This window comes from Carcharodon carcharias, chromosome 2, assembly GCF_017639515.1.
Source record: "Carcharodon carcharias isolate sCarCar2 chromosome 2, sCarCar2.pri, whole genome shotgun sequence".
Taxonomy (NCBI): Eukaryota; Metazoa; Chordata; class Chondrichthyes; order Lamniformes; family Lamnidae; genus Carcharodon; species Carcharodon carcharias.
In genome coordinates, this window is record NC_054468.1 from 65,042,877 (window position 1) to 65,063,999 (window position 21,123).

Genomic DNA, 21,123 nt, shown 5'->3' on the forward strand with positions numbered 1-21,123 from the left:
TCCATGTTCTTTGTACCAAAATGCATCACCTCACACTTCTCCACATTGAACTTCATCTGCCACTTATCTGCCCACTCCACAATGTGTCAATGTCCTTTTGAAGTTCCAAACTGTCCTCCTCAGTTTACAATTCTCTCAAGTTTTGTGTCATCCGCAAACTTTGAAACTGTCCCCTGCACACCAAGATCTAGATGATTTAAATATATCAGGAAAAGCAAGTGTCCTAACAGTGACCCCTGGAGAACTCCACTGCAAACCTTCTTCCAGCCCAAAAAATGCCCATTATCCATTACGCTGTTTCCAATCCCTCAGCAAATTTTGTATCCGCGTTCCTACTGTCCGTTTTATTCCATGACCTATAAATTTCCTCACAACTCTATTGTGTGGCACTGTATCGAACGCCTTTTGGAAGTCCAAATACACCACATCAACGGCCTTGCCCTCATCAACCATCTGTTTCCTCCTCAAAAATATTCCAGACACGATTTTACTCTAACAAATCCATGCTGACTCTTCCAAATCAATCCACATTTTTCAATGCAACAATTAATTCTATCCCGAATAATTGTTTCTAGAAGTTTCCCCACCACTGAAGTTAAACTTTGTTGAACAAAGACGTACGTTTGCAATTCTCCAGTCTTCCGGCACCTCCCCCAAATCCAGGGACCATTGAAAGATTATTGCCAGTGCCTCTGCAATCTCCACTCTCACCTCCTTCAATACTCTTACATGCATCTCATCCAGTCCCGGTGCCTTATCAACTTTAAGTACCAACAGCTCATCCAATACCTCCTCCTTACCAATTTTAAACCTTTCTAGTGACTGACTTTCCTCCTCTATCACCATGGCCTGGACCTATGTCTCATAGGTAAAGACAGATGCAAAGTATTCATTAACACCTCAGCCGTGCATCTTGCCTCTATGTGTAAATCCCCTTTTTGGTCCCTAATCAGCCCTACTCCTTCTTTTACCACCGTTTTACTATTGATATGCTAATAGAATACTTTGGGATTTCCTTTTATGTTAGCTGCCAGTCTTTTTTCACAATTCCTCTTTGCTTCTTGTATTTGTTTTTTCACATCCCTTTTGAACACTCTGCATTCAGCTTGGTTCTTAATTGTATTTGCTACCTGACACCTGTCGTAGGCACACTTTTTCTTTTTTAACTTAATTTCTATCTCCTTTGTCATCCAGGGAGCTCTGGATTTGTTAGTCCTTCCCTTCCCTTTTGAGGGAACACACCTTGACTACACCCAAACCATCCCCTCTCTGAAGGTATCTCATTGTTAATTGTACTGTTTTTCCCACTAACCTTTGGTTCCAGTCTATCCGATCCACCTCTGTTCTTGCCCCATTGAAATCCGCTCTCTGCCAGCTGATTATTTTTACTCTGAACTGACCAATGTAATTTCCCACTGTCATCCTAAACATTATGATACAATGATCACTGTCCTCTAAATGTTAACCACTGTCACTTGATCTACTTGGCCCACCTCATTCCCAAGAACCAGGTCTAGCAGTGAGTGCCTCCTTTGGTTCTTTGGTAATCTAAAGCAGCCCCTTTAAGGTTTGCCGGTTAGTGGCCCAACTGGAAAGACTTTGTGGAGTATGTGCGGTGCATTTCTGTCCAGTTTCCTCCAAATTTAGAAGTACAATTATAAAACATTTTTACCATCAATTTAATGATTCTACTCTCCCTTCCAGGTCATTTTCCATGCTGTTTTGTGTTAATTCAATTCCTTTCTCATATTTTGTTGTCTGCTCTTTCTCTCAATAGTTAACATCATGCATGTCAGTGTTAAAATGCATTAACCATCTAAATTCCAAATTTAGCGAATTTACCAGAGATTTCTGAATTCAAATCAATTATGTAAATCAGAAACAACAATTCAAGTGGTACCTGTGACAAGTCACCTGCAACAGCTCTTCCTGGGCTGGATATACCCCATATTTTACTCCTATTCTCTTCCTTCTCTCCAAAATCCTACTTGTTTAAAATCAAACTAAGTCATTTATGTTTGTGGGATGTTCCGGTGAAAAAAAAAGGTTTTGTTTTTGTCTGCTAGGACAATGACTAGGCGTCAGTGAACAGGTTATTGCTAAGCAAATGCCGCTTGATAGCATTGTTGATGACCTTTTCCACCAAACTACTGATGATCGAGAGTAGACTTATGGGGTGGTAATTGTCCTGGATTTGTCCTGCTTTTTGTGTACAGGACATACCTTTTTTATTCATTCATGGGATGTGGGCTTCGCTGGCTGGGCCAGCATTTATTGCCCATCCCTAGTTGCCCTTGAGAAGGTGATGGTGAGCTACCTTCTTGAACCACTGCAGTCCAGGTGGTGTAGGTACACCCACTGTGCTATTAGGAAGGGAGTTCCAGGATTTTGATCCAGCAACAGTGCAGGAATGGCAATATGCTTCCAGATCAGGACAGTGAGTGACTTGGAGGGGAACTTCCAGGTGGTGGTTCTCCCATCTATTTGCTGCCATTGTCCTTCTAGATGGTAGTGGTTGTGGGTTTGGAAGGTGCTGTCGAAGAAGCCTTGGTGAATTCCTGCAGTGCATCTTGTAGATGGTACACACTGCCGCTACTCTGCATCAGTGGTTGAAAGAGTGAATGTTAGTGGATGTGGTGCCAATCAAGCGGGCTGCTTTGTCCTGAACGGTGTCGAGCTTTAGCGTTGTGGGAGCTGCATTCATCCAGGCAAGTGGAGAGTATTCCACCACACTCCTCACTTGTGCCTTGTAGGTGGCGACAAGCTTTGTAGAGTCAGGAGCAAATTAATCATCGTGCAATTCCTAGCCTCTGACCTGCTCTTGTAGCCATAGTAGTTATATGGCTAGTCCAGTTCAGTTTCTGGTCAATGGTAACCCTCAGGATGTTGATCATGGGGGATTCAGTAATTGGAGTGCCACTGAACATTAAGGGGCGATGGTTAGATTCTCCCTTGTTGGAGATGGTCATTACCTGACACTTGTGTGGTGCGAATGTTACTTGCCACTTTTCAGCCCAAGCCTGGATATTGTCCAGGTCTTGCTGCATTTGGACATGGGCTGCTTCAGTATTTGAGGAGTGACAAATGGTGAACATTGTGCAATCATCAGCGAGCATCCCCACTTCTGACCTTATGGTGGAAGGAAGGTCATTGATGAATAGCTGAAGATGGTTGGGCCAAGGACACAACCCTGAGGAACTCCTGCAGTGATGTCCAGGAGCTGAGATGACTGACCTTCAACAACCACAACTATCTTCCTTTGTGCTAGGTATGAAGCCAACCAGCAGAGTGTTTTCCCCCTGATTCCTATTGACGCAAGTTTTGCCAGGGCTCCTTGTTACCACACTTTGTCAAATGCTGCCTTGATGTCAAGGGCTGTAACTCTCACCTCACCTCTGGAGTTCAGTTCTTCTGTACATCTTTGAACCAAAGCTGTAATGAAGTCAGGAGCTGAGTAGCCCTGGTGGAACCCAAACTGGGCATCAGTGAGCTGGTTATTGCTAAGCAAGTGCCACTTGATAGCACTATTGATGACCCCTTCCATTATTTTACTGATGATCAAAAGTAGACTGATTGGCCAGGTTGGGTCTGTCCTGCTTTGTGTACAGGGCATACCTGGGCAATTTTCATCATAGCCAGGTAGATGCCAGTGTTGTAGTTGTATTGGAACAGCTTGGCTAAGGCGTGGCAAGTTTTGGAGCACAAGTCTTCAGTACTATTGCCAGGTTGTCAGGGCCCATAGCCTTTGCACTATCCAGTGCCTTCAGCCTTTTACTGATATCACGTGGAGTGAATCAAATTGGCTGAAGACTGGCATATGTGATGCTGGGGATCTCCGGAGAAGGCTGAGATGGATCATCCACTTGGCACTTCTGGCTGAAGATTGTAGCAAATGCTTCAGCCTTATCTTTTGCACTGATGTGCTGGGCTACCCATCATTGAGGATGGGGATATTTGTGGATCTTCCTCCTCCAGTGAGTTGTTTAGTTGCCCACCACCATTCACGACTGGATGTGGCAGGGCTGCAGAGCTTAGATCGTTGTTGGATCGCTTAGCTCTATCATTTGCTGCTTATGCTGCTTGGCATGCAAGTAGTCCTGTGTTACAGCTTCACCAGATTAACACCTCATTTTTCGTTATGCCTTATGCTGCTCCTGGCATGCCCTCCTGCACTCTTCATTGAACCTGTGTTGATCCCCTGGCTTGATGGTAATTGTAGGGTGGGGGATATGCTGGGCCATGAGGTTTCAGAGTGTGTTTGTGTACAATTCTGCTGCTGATGGCCCACAGTGCCTCGTGGATGCCCAGTCTTGAGTTGCTCGATCTGTTCGAAATCTATCCCATTTAGCATGGTGATAGTGCCACACAACACGATGGAGGGTATCCTCAGTGTGTAGCCAGGACTTTGTCTCCACAATGATTGTGTGGCGGTAACTCCTACCAATACTGTCATGGACAAATGCACCCACAGCAGTGAGATTGGTGAGGATGAGGTCAAGCATTTTTTTCCCTCTTGGTTCCCTCAGCGCCTGCTGCAGACTCAGTCTTTCAGCTATGTCATTTAGGACTCAGCCAGCTCGGTCAGTCGTGGTGCTACCGAACCACTCTTGGTGATGGATATTGAAGTCCCCCGCCCAGAGTACATTCTGCTCCCTTGCCACCCCCAGTGCTTCCTCCAAATGGTGGTCAACATGGAGGAGCACTGATTCATGAGCTGGGGGAGGGTGCTACGTGTTAATCAGTAGGAGGTTCCCTTGCTCATGTCTGATGCATGAAACATCATGTGGTCTGGAGTCAATGTTGAGGACTGTGCCACCACCCCTAGTGGGTCTGTCCTGCCGGTGAGAGAGGACATACCGGGGGATGGTGATGGTGATGTCTGGGACACTATCTGTAAGATGTGATTCCGTGAGGATGACTATGTCAGGATGTTGCTTCTCTGTGAGACAGCTCTCCCAATTTTGGCACTAGCCCCCATATTAGTCAGGAAGGCTTTGCAGGGTCAACAGGGTTGAGTTTTCCAGTGCCTAGGTTGATGCTGGGAGGTCTGTCCAGTTCCATTTTTTTTTGAGGCCGTGTAGCAGTTTGATACAGCTGATTGGCTTGCTAGGTCATTTCAGAGAGCACTTATGAGTCAACCACATTGCTGCGGGGCTGGTCATATCGGCCAGACCAGGTAAGGATGGCAGATTTCTTTTCTTAAAGTACATTAGTGAGCCACATGTTATTACAATAATGAACAATGATCATCCTTTGACTTTTAATTCCAGATTTTTATTGAATTCAAATTCCACCATCTGCCCTGACGGGTTTCGAATCTGGGTCTCCAAAGCATTATCCTGGGTCTCCAGATTACTAGTCCAGCGACAATACCACAATGCTAATGCCTGGAACCTCTAGCTCACACCCATAACCAGTTGTTGGTGCGCCTAGAAATCAAATGGTTCTCAAAAAGCAAACTTTGGATTCAAATATTTCCCTTTGAAACATCTAAAATAAAACCAATAAAAAGCGAAAGAAATAAGAGAATGAGGTTGGGGAGTAGTGGCCTCCACCTCAACAACTTGTGGCAGTCTCCCCATTGCACTGATTGGGTCCCACACTCAGCCTTCCTCAGCTCCAACATACCTTGGTGGTTTATGTTGCTTGTAAACATTCATAGCACATGAGGTCATTCGGCCCATCGTGTCTGCACCAGCTCTCCACTGGAGCAATTAACCGAGTACCACTCCCCTACTTTCCCCATTCCTGCAAATTTTCCCTTTGAAGATAATGATCCAATTCCCTCCTGAATGTCTGGATTGACCTTTACCCCACCACACACTCAGGCAGTGCATTCCAGACCCGAATCACTTGCTGCTTGAAAAAGTTGTCCCTTATGTTGGCATCGCTTCTTTTGACAATTACTTTAACTTTGAAACAAAAACAGAATTACCTGGAAAAACTCAGCAGGTCTGGCAGCATCGGCGGAGAAGAAAAGAGTTGACGTTTCGAGTCCTCATGACCCTTCGACAGAACTTGAGTTCGAGTCCAAGAAAGAGTTGAAATATAAGCTGGTTTAAGGTGTGTGTTTGGTGGGGGGGGGGGGAAGCGGAGAGAGAGAGAGAGAGAAGTGGAGGGGGTTGGTGTGGTTGTAGGGACAAACAAGCAGTGATAGAAGCAGATCATCAAAAGATGTCACCAACAATAGAACAAAAGAACACATAGGTGTTAAAGTTGGTGATATTATCTAAACGAATGTGCTAATTAAGAATGGATGCCTTCTTGCTCTCGATTCTTCCACGAGTTATTCCTATCTACCCGGTACAGGCCCCTCAGAATCTTGAATACCTCTATCAAAAAAAGCACGATTAAGAAAAACTAACCAAAAGCTAAAGCAAACAGTGTAACCTAAACTTACGTGAAGAACGGATCCTCTTCCATTTCACGAAACATGGTGCAGGGTCCGGGTTTAGCGAGTAGCTGCTGCTATTCCTGCCGCTCGGCTCTTTCTCAACGGCCTTTAATCTTAATCTTGGTCTTGGGCACCCGCAGATTCAGATTCCCCACCCTGCTTCAGGTACAATCAGCCTCCCCCCAACCTTGGGAACTCTGCCTCTTTCCACCCACTCTCGCAGATACTTCTGGAGCCGCCGCAGCACAAATTTTGTTTTGATGCGCAACGCCGACGTCGCTATGGCAACACGCACCTGGCGGCACAAGGCGAGCTGCGGAGTGATTGGTGGAAAGCTCTCCAATCTACTCGGCTCCCGGCAAAAAAGGTCACCACGGCAACTTCCAATCACAGGCTCCGGTGCCATAACGTCACAAACGGAGGCAGAGACACACATGAACACATCAAACAAAACTCCCTGTGGGTAGCGGGCTATATTCACTAATATACATTTGCTGTGGGGTGGGAGGTAATGAATGTCTCAAAGCTGTACTACGTATAAATGCTTTAGTCCCATAAAAACGGCAGCAAAATAACTAAATTATTAAGGATGCCGCAACATCTGTTAAGGTTTAAACTTTAAAATGGGCAAAACATTTCAATAAATGCTAATCCAAAGAATATGTTGGAGTTGCAAATTTAGTTACCCAAAAATATTCATTTTGCAATGAAGGATGACCATGCTAATCTTGAAAGTCTGACAACATGCACTATTTTACTGAATAGGGAAAAGCTTACAATTAATTCAATCGTCTTGTTTCACTTATCCCTGTCTTAATTCCAGTTCTTGTGCATTTTGTAAAATGGGGAAGTTATATTCTCTTCATAACAAGGTGCCATATTTTAAAACAATAAGTGATGACAATGGAGACACAAGTTTGGGATTCAGCAATTTGATATCCTGGACAGATTCTGCAATGTTGCAAGTATGCAGTTCCATTTGGTGCACACATCAATGCCATTTTTTTTGCACTATATGTTCATTAATTCATGATGAAGTCACCAGGGTGAACAATGAGACTACTCTAAAATAAATACATTGGGCAGGAGGCTTGAATAATTGCGAGTTAATGTTGAAGTGTGGAGTGTTAATCTATGCAAATGTTATTCCATCCTCCCCATTCTCAATATATAGTTTGAAATTTGGTATGTTATCTCACTGTGCAAGCAAAGAGTACCATTAAACAGGTGCATTGGGCACTGTGCAACCTGTGCCATACACCCATTGGGTCTGCATCAGGCATCATGCAACTTTCAGAACTGCACTGGGCACTTTGCAAACTTCACGGCCTGTACTGGGCAATGTGTGACCTTCACTACCTGCTTAGGCAACTGTGCAACTTTCAACAATCGGGCCTGATCCAATCTTCATGCAATCTGCACTGCCTGCACTGGTCATTGTGCAACCGGCTCTGGGCTGTACCTTCATTGGCTACATTGGGCACTGTGCAACCTTCACTATATGTACCCTTACAACCTGACCCTAGTTACTGTGCAACCTGCACTGGGCACTATCTGGACTTCACTGGCTGCACCAGGCACCATAAGGTCTTAACTGTCGACACCTGCCACTGTGCGACTGCACTGACCTTCACTGTATGCACTGGGTATGACATTAACTGCCTGCACCAGAAGCTGTACGACCTTCACAGCCTGTACATGGCACATTCTGGTACTGTGTAATACTTAGCCGCTGTCAAGAAGATATAATAATTTTCATAATGTTATTGGAATTTATTGTAAAATGGAGTAATTGTGTGGTCAGTGTCTATGTGTGTGTGTCTGTGTGACTTCATTGAATTAAAGGCAATTGGTTTGAAGGCTTTGATGTTTCAGAAGATAAGCTAGATTTGAAATGTTAAGTAGGTAAACATGGGGAGAAGTTTTACAATGTAAGGTGTAAAGGGACTATTTGCATTTTTAAATAAACCAGACTGGCTTGAATTCAAAGGAAGGGGTGAAATGTTTCACCTAGCCAGAAGAAGCTAAGAAACAGTGTTTATTTTTCCAAAGATTACTGGTAAAATTGGTACTATGAGAGATTTTTATTATTAGAGAGGTAAAGTCCAAAGACATAGTGAAACAATGGGAATTTGCATTCAAGGGGGAAAATACGTGTAATGGAGAGAAGGCTGTGTGTAAGGGCAGGCATTCTAAGATCTAACACAAGTGTGAAAAGCCTCCAGCATCTAAGCCTCAAGCTGCTGTCTACAAAGAATTGAAGCTGAGAAAACTCATTTTGAATTCAACTGTTCAGGGAATTATGTGTTACTTTGCCTGGGTCTTAAATTTCTGTGTCTCACTATTGCCTCAACGAAAGTGAAACTGGGAGTTAGATTAACTAGGGGATTTAGAATTTATCATAGTAGTAATTTCTAGATCTATGTATGTACCTCAAATTATTTCTTGTACTAATAAAGGTGTAATTTAGTTTTGTAAGAAACCTATAAGTCTCAGTGATCTTATTACTACTGAATTCAAAGCCCACAACTCGAAATGCATACAAATTGCAAATATTTGTGGCAGCTGCTTCAAGCTTCCCTCTGATTTGAGCAGCTCAGCATTTACCATCAGCAGTGTCATAACAAAGTTGGGGGCTCTTTGCGGGATATATTTGAGATTCCTTGATTGGTTTGCAATCGGTGAATCTTAAGGTTATGAGTACAAGAAGCACATTGAATTCGGGAGTTGGTGTGAGGTTCCTTTTTTAAGTGGTTAGACTACAATATGGCTTTGGCAGTTGCTAAGACTTGTTTGGGTGTTGAAGTTATAACTTTGGCTGGTTTACAAAAGGTAACTAAAGTTAAGTTAATGGAATTGGTGGAAAAGTTACAATTGGGATTACCAGCAGGCGTAAGGAAAGCAGACATAATTGAAGGTATAGCACAGCATTTAAAGTTGTAAGTGATACCTGACACTAATGAGTCACTGCTAGAGGTAGTGAGACTTCAGTTAGAAACGAAGAGGCTTGAATTTGCGGAAGCAAAGGAGCTGAGAAAACTTGAATTAGAGGCAAACAAAAAGGGTAAAAAATTGGAAATTAAAAAACTTGAGCTAGATGTTGCAGAAAAAAGGAAAAGGAGAGAATATTTTATAAAGAAATGGAAATGTGAAAACTTGATCTCCAGAGGGAAAAGTAAGCAATGGATGAGAGAATGAAGATAAGAGACAAAGAGTACCAGCTTAAAAAGCTGAATCTTAAAAAAGAGACATCAGATGCTGAGGAAAGTTCTGATGCTGAGAAAACCTTTAACCTAAAAACCGTTGGGGTATGTTTAAATTTGGCAGGCTCTTCCAAAGTTTGAGGAAAGAGATGTGGAAGCATTCTTTATTTCATTTGAGAAAATAGCTAAACAGATGAAATGGCCACAGGGAAACTGGACATTGTTGGTCCAATCCAGGTTGGTGGGTAGAACAGATGAGGTTTATGCTTCACTGTCAGAAGAAATGTCGGTGAACTATAATGTGGTAAAAAAGGAGATTTTGAGTGCGTATGAGTTGCTTCCTGAGGCATACAGGCAGTAATTTAAGAATGAGAACACAGCCTGGGCAAACTTATATTGAGATTGAATGAGTAAAACGAAAGTAATTTTGACTGGTGGATGTGGGCATTAAAGATAGAGATGACATATGCAGCTCTTAGAGAGGTAATTCGTTTGGAAGAATTTAAAGATTCAATTCCTTCGGTAGTGAGAACTCAGGTGGAGGAACAGAGGGTTCAAACGGTAAGACAAGCAACAAAGATAGCTGATGATTATGAGTTAGTTCATAGAGCTAAACCTTTTTTTCGTCACCCTTTTAAATCAGAAAAGCTTAGAAAATGGGAAGGTGAAAGAAAGGTGGATAGTCAGGGAAGAGAAGGAGTAAGTGGAAATTCGCAGTGTTTTTTCTCAATTAAAAGCAAGGTGCTGTGGGTAGAAGTGGCACTCAAAAATTGAGGTGTTTTCATTGTCATAAAGTTGGAGACACAATGGTTGGAAATTAAAGGGAAAATCTGTTGGAACTATAGGGGTGCAGAATAGTTCTGGAAGTAAACGTACTGTGGGTTCTGAAGTTCAGGCACAGGAAAAAACAGTTTGTGTACAGGTAAAACAAGAAGAATCTGTGATAGGTAAAGAAGTGGGAATGTATTCACAATTTATCCAAGAGAGTTCTGAGGAGCAGGTTGCAGAAATGTTTAAAGATTTTAATCTGTGAAGGGGAAGTCTTTCCATGTGTACAGGGTGGAGTAGGTAAAGACATTAAAATTTTAAGAGACACAGGGGCTAGTCAATCCTTAATGTTGAGGGATATGTGGTATTTATTGTTCAGAGGGAATATTGCAGGGACAGGTGACATTAAGTGGGGATTGATAGAGATGCTAAACCTATTCCATTGTGGAGATAAAGTTAAAGAGTAAGTGGAAAATAGGTGAGGTGATTGTTGGAGTAGTGGGAAAATTGCCCATTGCAGGGGTTCAATTTATTCTGGGTAATGATATAGCTGGGTCACAGATGTGGGTGGTGCCTATGGTAGTTGAGCAGCCTGTACAAGTGTTTTCAACATAAATGTTGCAGAGAGAGCATCCTGGATTGTTTCCAGATTGTGTGATAACAAGATCACAGGCTCATAGGTTGAAACAAGAAGAACAGGAAGTTCAAAGGCAGAGGGAAGGCGTGGAAGTCTAATTAGCTGACACTGTGTTTGATAAGATTGTTCAGGAAGAAAGACTGGAAAACAATGCAGTTATATCAAACAGTTTACTCAAGAACAGAAGCAAAATATATTCCAAAATGTTATTACCTTAAGTGTAATGTTTTAATGAGAAAATGGAGGCCTTATCATGCTTCAGCAAATGAAAGCTGGAAGGAGTTGCATCACATTGTAATACCATTTGGATATAGAAATGAGATTCTGAGAATTGCTCATGAAATTCTAATGAAGGGGCATTTAGGAATTAGAAAGACAGAGGTGAAAATACAAAAACATTTTTGTCAGCCTGGATTGCATAGGGAGGTAGTCAAATTCACATGTCAGGTGTTGGGGAAACCACAAGCATTAATAAGCTGACATCTTTAATTCCCAATCCAGCATTTGAAGAACATTTACTAAGGTCATGTTTGATTGTGTAAAACTCCTCCCTAAAAATAAATGTGGAAATCAGTACTTACTGACAATAATGGATGCATCTACAAGATTTTCTGAAGCAATACCTTTGAGAAATATTACAGCAAAGAACATTTTGGAAGCATTAACTAATCTATTTTACAAGATATAGTTTACCAAAAGAAATACAATAAGATCAGGGTTCAAACTTCATGTCACAACTGTGTAAGGAATAAAACAGTTGAAGTCAACAGCTTACCATCCTGAGCCATGGGGGCTTTGGAAAGATGGCATCAAACTTTAAAAGCTCTGATAAGGGCATGTAGTCAGGATTATCCACAGGATTGGGAAAGGGGAATTCCATTCTTGTTATTTGCTATCAGGGATGCTCCTAATACATCGACAGGTTTTAGTCCTTTTGTACTCGTTTATGGTCATGAGGTAAGGGGACGACTGAAATTGATTCATGAGAAATTGGTGGGTCAAAATTGGATTGTGTGTCAAACTTCAGAGAGAGATTGGACAGAGCATTTGAGTTGGTTCGGGAACATTTAAAGATATCACAGCAAGTGATGAAAGTGAAGGCAGACAGGAAAGCTACAGCTCATAGTTTTGTTGCTAGGGAGAAAGTGCTAGTTCTGTTACCAGTACTAGGGAGGGAGGAGCACCGGTGTGGTGAGTATAAATCTAGCTTACCACGGGGATCCACGGCCTTGTCTCCAGGGAGCAGACTCGGAGGCAGGAGCACCGGAGCGGTGACATCGGGGCACAGAGTAACTGAAGCCAAAAACTGAAAAAATGACATCACAGGAAAGCTGTGACCTGATTGGTTGGTAGGAAATCTGCACCAAATTTGAAAAAAAAACCACTGCAAAGCTAATTCATAAATTAATTATCTAAGTCGAGATGGCTGGGCAGGTGATGTGCTGCAGCTATATGATGTGGGAGCTGGCAGATCCCATTGCGAGCCGCAGTGACCATATCTGCAGCAAGTATTGGTTGCTGGAGAAACTCCAGCTCAGAATTGATGAACTGGAGTCTGAGCTCCGGACACTGCGGCACATCCAGGAGGGGAGAGTTACCTGGATGCTTTGTTTCAGGAGGCGGTCACACCCGGTAGATTAAGTACCTCAAGTTCGGTCAGTGGTCAGGGTCAGCAGGGTGTGACTGCAAGTGATGCAGGTAGAGGGATCCTGTGTTCAGGAGCAGAGAAGCCTCAGCTCTTGACCTTGTCTAACAGGTACGTGGTACTTGTTCCCTGTGTGGTGAGGAACAGGGCTGTAGGGAGGATGAGCCAGCTGACCACAGTACCGTGGCACAGGAGGCCATTGAAGAGGGGGGAGCAAAAAGATAAGTAGTAGTTGTAGGGGATTCTATAATTAGGGGAATTGATAGCATCCTTTGTAAGCAGGATCGAGAGTCCCACATGATATGTTGCCTGCCCGGTGCCAGGGTGAGGGACATCTCTGACTGTCTTGAAAGGATATTGGAGAGGGAGGGGGAAGATCCAGTTGTTGTGGTCCATGTTGGGTCAAATAATATAGGTAAGAATAGGAAAGACGACCTGTTTGGGGCTTATCAGGAACTAGGAATTAAAGTAAAGAACAGGTCCTCAAGGGTTATAATCTCTGGATTACTACCCGAGCTAAGTGCAAATTGGCACAGGGACGCGAGATTAAGGGAAGTAAACACGTGGCTAAAGGAGTGGTGCGGGAAAGAGGGGTTCCATTTCGTGGGGCACTGGCATCAGTATTGGAACAGGATGGATCTGTACTGTTGGGATGGTCTCCACCTGAACCAATCTAGGAGCAATGTTTAGCGAAAAGGGTAAATAGGGTGGTCAACAGGACTTTAAACTAGAAAGTTGGGGGGGGGGGGGAGGGAAGGGTAAAACTCCAAGAAGTATGACTAATGGGAAACAAAGCAGCAGGTTAGCGTGTGGGGGGTGGATTCAACTTCATGGAAAATTATGAAAAAACTGAAAAGAAAGGAGTGCTCAGGAGAGGCTATTAAAGTCTCCAGAACACAAAATAGGACAGAGTGTTTGGAAAGGGCTAGGAATCTAACTTCAAGCACATCAGGTAAAGGGATGACAATGAGAAAGGGGACGGGAAATACAGGACTGAAGGTGTTGTATCTGAATGCACGCAGTATACGAAATAAGGTAAATGAGCTTGTGGCGCAGATTGAAATTGGCAGGTATGATGTGGTGGGCATCACGGAGACATGGCTGCAAGGGTATCAGGACTGGGAGCTTAATATCCAAGGATATACATCCTATCGAAAAGATAGGCAGGTTGGCAGAAGGGATGGGGTTGCTTTGTTAGTAAGAAATGAAATTAAATTGATAGCAAGAAATGACATCGTGTCAGATGATGCAGAATCTGTGAGGGTATATTTGAGGAACCACAAAGGTAAAAAAACCATAATGGGAGTTTTGTACAGGCCTCCGAACAGTAGTCAGGATGTGGGGCACAAGATACACCAGGAGATAGAAAAGGCATGTAATAAAGGCAAGGTTACAGTGATCATGGGGGATTTCAATATGTGGGTAGACTGGGAAAATCAGGTCGGTAGTGGATCCCAAGAAAAGGAATTTGCGGAATGTCTATGAGATGGCTTTTTGAAGCAGCTTGTGGTGGAGCCCGCTAGGGAACAGGCAATTCTAGATTTAGTGATGTGTAATGAGGCAGATTTGATAAGGGAGCTTAAGGTGAAGGAACCTTAAGGAGGAAGTGACCATAATATGATAGAATTTACCCTGTAATTTGAGAGGAACAAGCTAGAATCAGATGTAACGGAATACAGTTGAATAAAGACAACTACAGAGGCACGAGGGAGGAGCTGGCCAGAATTGACTGGGAGATGAGCCTAGCAGGAAAGACGGTGTAACAACAATGGCAGGAGTTTCTGGGAGTAATTTTGGAGACACAGCAAAAATTCATCCCTAGGAAGAAGAAGCATACCAAAGGGAGGATAAGGCAACCATGGCTGACAAGGGAAGTCAGGGACAGCATAAAAGCTAAAGAGAAAGCATACAATGCGGCGAAGAGCAGTGGGAAACCAGGGGATTGGGAAGCCTACAAAGACCAACAGAGGACAACTAAAAAAGAAATAAGGAGGGAGAAGATTAAATATGAGGGTAAACTAGTCAGTAATATAAAAGAAGATTGCAAGAGTGTTTTTTAGATATATAAAGGTTAACAGAGACAAAAGTAGACACTGGGCCACTGGAAAATGATGCTGGAGAAGTAGTAGTGGGGAACAAAGAAATGGCAGAGGTACTGAATAGGTACTTTGCGTCAGTCTTCACGGTGGAAGACACGAGTAACATCCCCAAAGTTCAAGAGAGTTGGGGGGCAGAGGTGAGTATGGTGGCCATTACCAAGGAGAAGGTGCTAGGAAAACTGAAAGGTCTGAAGGTGGATAAATCACCTGGTCCAGATGGATTACACTCCAGAGTTCTGAAGGAGATAGCTGAAGAGATAGTGGAGGTGTTAGTGGTGATCTTTCAGGAATCACTGGAGTCAGGGAGGCTCCCAGAGGACTGGAAAATCGCTAATGTAACCCCCGTGTTTAAGAAGGGAGTGAGGCAAAAGACGGGAAATTACAGGTCGATTAGCCTGACCTCGGTTGTTGGTAAGATTTTAGAGACCATTATTAAGAATGAGATTTCAGAATACATGGAAGTGCATGGTAAAATAGGGCAAAGTCAGCATGGTTTCATCAAGGGGAGGCCATGCCTGACAAATCTGTTAGAATTCTTTGAGGAGGTAACGAGTAGGTTAGACAAAGGAGAGCCAATGGATCTTATCTACTTGGACTTCCAGAAGGCCTTTGACAAGGTGCCGCACATGAGGCTGCTCAGTAAGATAAGAGCCCATGGTGTTAGAGGCAATTTACTAGCATGGATAGAAGATTGACTGTCTGGCAGGAGGCAGAAAGTGGGGATAAGGGGGTCCTTCTCAGGATGGTGGCCGGTGACTAGTGGAGTTCCGCAGGGGTCAGTATTGGGACCACAACTTTTCACTTTATACATTAATGATCTAGATGAAGAAACTGAGGGCATCCTGGCTAAGTCTACAGATGATACAAAGATAGGTGGAGGGACAGGTAGTATTGAGGAGGCGGGGAGGCTGCAGAAGGATTTGGACAGGTTAGGAGAATGGGAATACAATGTGGGGAAGTGTGAGGCCATGCACTTTGGTAGGAAAAATAGAGGCATAGACTATTTTCTAAATGGGGAGAGAATACAGAAATCTGGAGTGCAAAGGGACTTGGGAGTCCTGGTCAAGGATTCTCTTAAGGTTAATTTGCAGGTTGAGTCGGTAGTTAGGAAGGCAAATGCAATGTTGGCATTTATTTCGAGAGGACTAGAATATAAAAGCAGGAATGTGCTGCTGAGGCATTATAAGGCTCTGGTCAGACCACATTTAGAATATTGTGGGCAATTTTGGGCCCTGTATCTCAGGAAGGACGTTCTGGCCCTGGTGTGGGTGCAGAGGAGGTTCATGAGAATGATCCCAGGAATGAAAGGCTTAACATATGGGGAACGTTTGAGGACTCTGGGTCTATACTCAATGGAGTTTAGAAGGATGAGGGGGGATCTGATTGAAACTTACAGAATACTGAAAGGTCTGGATAGAGTGGACGTGGGGAAGATGTTTCCATTGGTAAGAGAGACTAGGACCCGAGGGCACAGCCTCAGAGTAAAGGGAAGACCTTTTAGAACAGAGATGAGGAGAAACTTCTTTAGCCAGAGAGTGGTGAATCTATGGAATTCATTGCCACAGAAGGCTGTGGAGGCCAGGTCATTGAGTGTATTTAAAACCGAGATAGGTAAGTTCTTGATTGGTAAGGGGATCAAAGGTTACGGGGAGAAGGCAGGAGAATGGGGTTGAGAAACTTATCAGCCATGATTGAATGGCGGAGCAGACTGGTTGATGGCCGAATGGCCTAATTTCTGCTCCTATGTCTTATAGTCTTATGGTGACTAATTAAAGGCAAGGTTTAGTGGCGCTACAGGATTGAAAAGTAGCTGAGTGAAATGAATTATTTAGTAAATACTCCAGATGGAAGAAAGAAGCAGAAGGTGTGTCATGTAAATATGCTTAAAAAGTACATTGACAGGGAAGATGACCAAAAGGAGGTATTAGTGGGAGTAGATAATGAGAAAGAAGTAGAAACGCAGGATTCTGAAATTGATTTTCTTCTAATCAAATTAGATAATGAGGGGGTACTTGAAAATTTAAATATAATATTGAGTTACCTTCCAGCCAAGTGTCAAAGTGACTTGGAGAAGCAGCTGGAGGAACAGCACCTCATCTTCCGACTAGGCACTTTACAGCTTTCCGGACTTATTATTGAGTTCAACAATTTCAGATCATGAACTCTCTTCTCCATCCCCACCCCCTTTCCAAATTCCCTTTTTCCAATAAGTTATAATTTAAAAAAAAAATATTTTTCTTTTCCCACCTATTTTAAAATTTATTTCGATCTGTTGTTTTATGTCCACCTATTAGCCTATTTCGATCCCTTCCCGCCACCCCACCCCCACTAGGGCCATCTGTCACTAGCTTGTCCTGCTTTCTACCCTTAATGTCCCCATTAGTATATTTCTTAGATAATATCACCACTGTCAACACCCCTTTGTCCTTTTGTCTATGACAGCTTTGGCAATCTCTTCTTTGCCTCCACCTATCACTGGCCCCCTATCCAGCTCAACCTGTCTCACCCCCCTCAAACAGCTTATATTTCACCTCATTTTTATATTTCCTTAGTTCTGATGAAGAGTCATTCGGACTCAAAACATCAACTGTATTCCTCTCCGCAGATGCTGTCAGACCTGCTGAGTTTTTCCAGCCAATTGATCATGACTAGGTAACATTTTCTTTTAATAGTGTTGGTTGAGTTATAAACATTGGCTAGAACACCAGGAAGAATTCCCCTCGTCTTCTTCAAAGTAGTGCCATGAAATCCTTAACGTCCACCTGAGAAGGCAGACTGGGCTTTGGTTTAACGTATCATTGGAAAGATGACCCCACTGACAGTGTAGCATTACTTCAGTACTGCACTGGGAGTGTTAGCCTGGATTTTTGTGCTCAAGTCTCTGAAGTTAAATTTGAACCCATAATGTTCTCATCAAGGAATGAGCGGTTTGCTGCCCGGAAGGTGCAGCAGGAGGTCCAGGGGGTTTGAGGGCCAAGCCTCATCTAAGTAAAATCAGCGCCTTGCTCAAACTGACAAACATCCAATGCAGCTTTCCAGATTTAGGTTACCCAGCCATCAGCAAGATAAATCTGAAGGGGGAAGAGGTTGAGATCTTTGTTGGGTGGAAGGAAGTGGGAGGTGGCAGCAGCTCAGATTATTTTTGTGGGGCCCAAGTCAGCACATTTGCTCCTACAGGCCTCAAAAAAATAAATTTTCACTGACCTTTAAGGTCTCTGCTTCTTGCCCAACAGGTCCTACTGAACGAGGGTAATGGTGGACACTCTACCCAGTAGGCCATAAAAATGGCTTCAGAGTACAATGTATTGAGGAAACTCCTGCCTGAGTCAGGCAAGCTCCTCAGCCATTGCTGCACCATACAGCAATTTTGCTTCTAAAGTCCTTAATTTTTCTGAATGGACGCGAGCATGAACAAGTCACTCGCTTTATCAATAATATGCAATGCAGTTTAACAAATTTAAAGATGAAAATGCTCTGGATATGCAAAGTATTTAATGAAAGAAAGTAACAGCTGGTACAAATTAGATAGTTTACTAAATCAGAAATCCTGAGCTTATCAATAATTAGCTCTCTTTGTAATATAAATTCATACTTAGCAAGATAAAACAATGAAATACAGTAATTTCACAACATACTTATTGGCTAATGGTTCAATCATTTAAGAAACATAAACAACATTCAAAATCCAGACACTGGGCTTCCCATTAATTTCTCCTGCCGCAGAGTGATTAACCTCTTGAACCATTTCTCTTCTGCTTCTTTCTTGTCCGTGAACAACTGTAGTAACAGAACAAAACCAAGTGAAGAAATTAGTTTTAACAACACACTGTCATTGTTTAACTCAACTTTCTTTAGCATGAAGTTTTCGTTACTTATGCTTATCCATTTTTTTTGAAAGTGCAGTTGAAAGAGAATGAGAACTCATGCAACTTGCTCTTTCATAAAAGCTTCTATGGTTAGCAGATAATGATGCAAAGTTGTGTGAACAATCCTCCAACTGTGGAATGTGCATCTCAATGCACAGGCACCAAGCAGAGGTCAGACATTCCAACACAGGGATGGAAAACAAAATGAACCATCAGCCCTCTTCCCCACGGTGATGTGTAGCAGAGGGGTCTCAAGAACAAAATACTGAGAAAATACCCTAATTTAAAAATATACGTAAACGAATGTCAGAGTTTAATTTCTTGAAGAACAAGCACATTTTCCCTTTTGTCTATCTTTGAAAGCAGTGACAAAATTTTCATGTTATAAACTCAGAATGTTGCAGATGCCCATCAGGAGTTACCATCATGACTAACAAATGTGAAAAATTGTCTTGCAATTTTTAAAGCTTTGATCCAGCCTAATTACAAAGCATTTTTTATTCTTGTTAAATACAGTTGCATTGACACCAAAACTAATTACTATTCACAAAAAGTCAAATATACTTATACTCTGTATAAGAGGCCCAATAATACCGAGTTCACCAGTTGCATAATGTATTGCTGTCTGGCTACAAGTATCATGATGTGCCAAGCGTGTCAGGGCTGCTTTGTCAGGCACCAGCAGTTAGTAAAGGGCGAGAGTCGCATACCAGAAACCATTGCAGCTTGGGGGAAGAGGCACCATGTGGATGGAGAGCAAAGGAATATGAGAAGGAATGGGCAAAGGGTAAAGAATAGATTTACTTTTAAAAGTTGAATGGTGATCTTTCCTTTGTGCCTGTTTTAAATATGTACTATGCAATGGGAGGGCTTTTAAAGCATTTTAGTTGTTTTTATTGGGCAACCACCTCATTTAGGTGATACCAGGGCCGAATAAGCCACCATACACCTTGTGCAGGCTCCTAAATCCCCTTTGTGCTTGCTGTCCATCTTGGGGCACAATGAAAGCCTTATGTAATTTTATAGGTTGCAAATATTTGCAGCCAATTTTTCATATTGTCCTCCTTCATTTTTTCTCTATATTCAATAAGATAGTGTGAATACCGAAATATTAAAAAAGACATTGACACCAAAGTGTCCATGGGAAAGATCATGTGATGTGCTTCTTTGAATTACTGCAGCAGGATATGAGTGCCTAATTCACTGATATGTGATTCTAGCCTTCAATCATTATGCATTAACTAAAGAAGAGCAAGTGTAATTTAAATCTTGATCTCATCTTTGGTGTTGTTGCATGATTTCTTTAGAATGTTTTGGTCTGTAAATTTGGATCCTATCAACTGTAGTCTTTATCAAATGGCAAGTTAGGAATGGAACACTATTGATACTTCTTAAATGCATTAGCAGTGACTGGTAGTGATGTTTGATTTAGTAGTCATGGACTCCTCGTTGTCTGAGTAAGTCCAAGGGGTAAATTATTTCAAAGGTCATATTTTCTGCAGCTAAACCCACGCTAAGCAATTTGATTATAGTGAAGGAAGAGTGTACGTTGTTGCCCCTAGCCTCTTTGCAGCTTTCTCATGATCTCAGCGGCAAAGAAGGTCCAAGACATCTGGATAGGTTGGCAGCTGGAAAGGCTGACAATTACAGGGTGTTTCTCTGCTTTCACCCTTTTGTTGCAGTCCACCCAGGGTCACTAATCATGGCTTATGCTACAATATCACTATGGGGCAAGACGAGGAGATGGGGCCCCAAGAACTACCTCAGCCAGTACAGGGATTTACACCGTGCTGTTGGCTTTATTCTACACCATGCTTTTAGCCAGTGAGCTAACTACCGCCTTGATGTTTGATTATTTCTAATTAATGCTGTCTGCTTGTAATGCTATTATGTTTTAATGCACTTCACTCTCAGATTTTTGAGTAAACTATCAATTGTTCATGACAACTAAAAATTTGAATCTGAAGTTCATACAGGTGCTATTTGCAGAACACAGAACAAAAAGCATCTCTTTGCTAAACAAGAATGAAAGCCATGGAGGCAATTTGGAATTTTAGCAGAGACAATAAATCCACAGTGGAGAAAACAAATTTGGATGGGGCATGTAACTGGTGGCCCATCTGCTACTCCTAATTTCTGTCTTACTGAAGTCAAAAATTACCCCAATGCCTTCCAACGTGGCTTCAGAACTCAGTTTTGTTGTCTATCGTTTCTCTCTCTTATTTTAAATAGCACATCAAAATCGTAGTTTAAAAAAAAATCGATGGATTTTGAGCCATCTTGAGGTTTAAATTTTATCAATTAAGAAGGCTGATTGTCCTCAAGTGAAGGTTTCAGCTGATGTATGATTTGGTAATATTAAAACAGCACCATATCATCCCTCATCAAATGGTTTAGCTGAAAGAACTGTGCAAACTTTCAAATCAGGAACGAAGAGGTTATCAGAAGGTACTCTAGAAACTTGCTTTCTTCTCAATTATCATACAACACCTCATTCAGCTACGGGATCAA

General features: G+C 42.5%; 2 protein-coding genes across 3 annotated transcripts in view; both read right to left on the bottom strand.

Annotated features, from left to right (window-relative positions):
* Positions 1-6,626, bottom strand: part of mlf1 (myeloid leukemia factor 1) — a 71,834-nt gene extending 65,208 nt beyond the window's left edge. The window contains exon 1 of the mRNA XM_041178034.1: positions 6,401-6,626. Coding sequence (XP_041033968.1) covers positions 6,401-6,435 — 35 coding nt within the window. The 5' untranslated portion in view covers positions 6,436-6,626. The remainder of the gene's footprint in view (positions 1-6,400) is intronic.
* Positions 6,627-18,221: 11,595 nt separating this feature from the next.
* The window catches only part of rsrc1 (arginine/serine-rich coiled-coil 1), a 468,003-nt gene continuing 465,101 nt past the window's right edge, over positions 18,222-21,123 (bottom strand). For both annotated transcript variants that reach the window (XM_041176225.1, XM_041176232.1), the window contains one exon: positions 18,222-18,523. In XM_041176225.1, the coding sequence (XP_041032159.1) occupies positions 18,425-18,523 (99 nt within the window). In that variant the 3' untranslated portion in view covers positions 18,222-18,424. The remainder of the gene's footprint in view (positions 18,524-21,123) is intronic.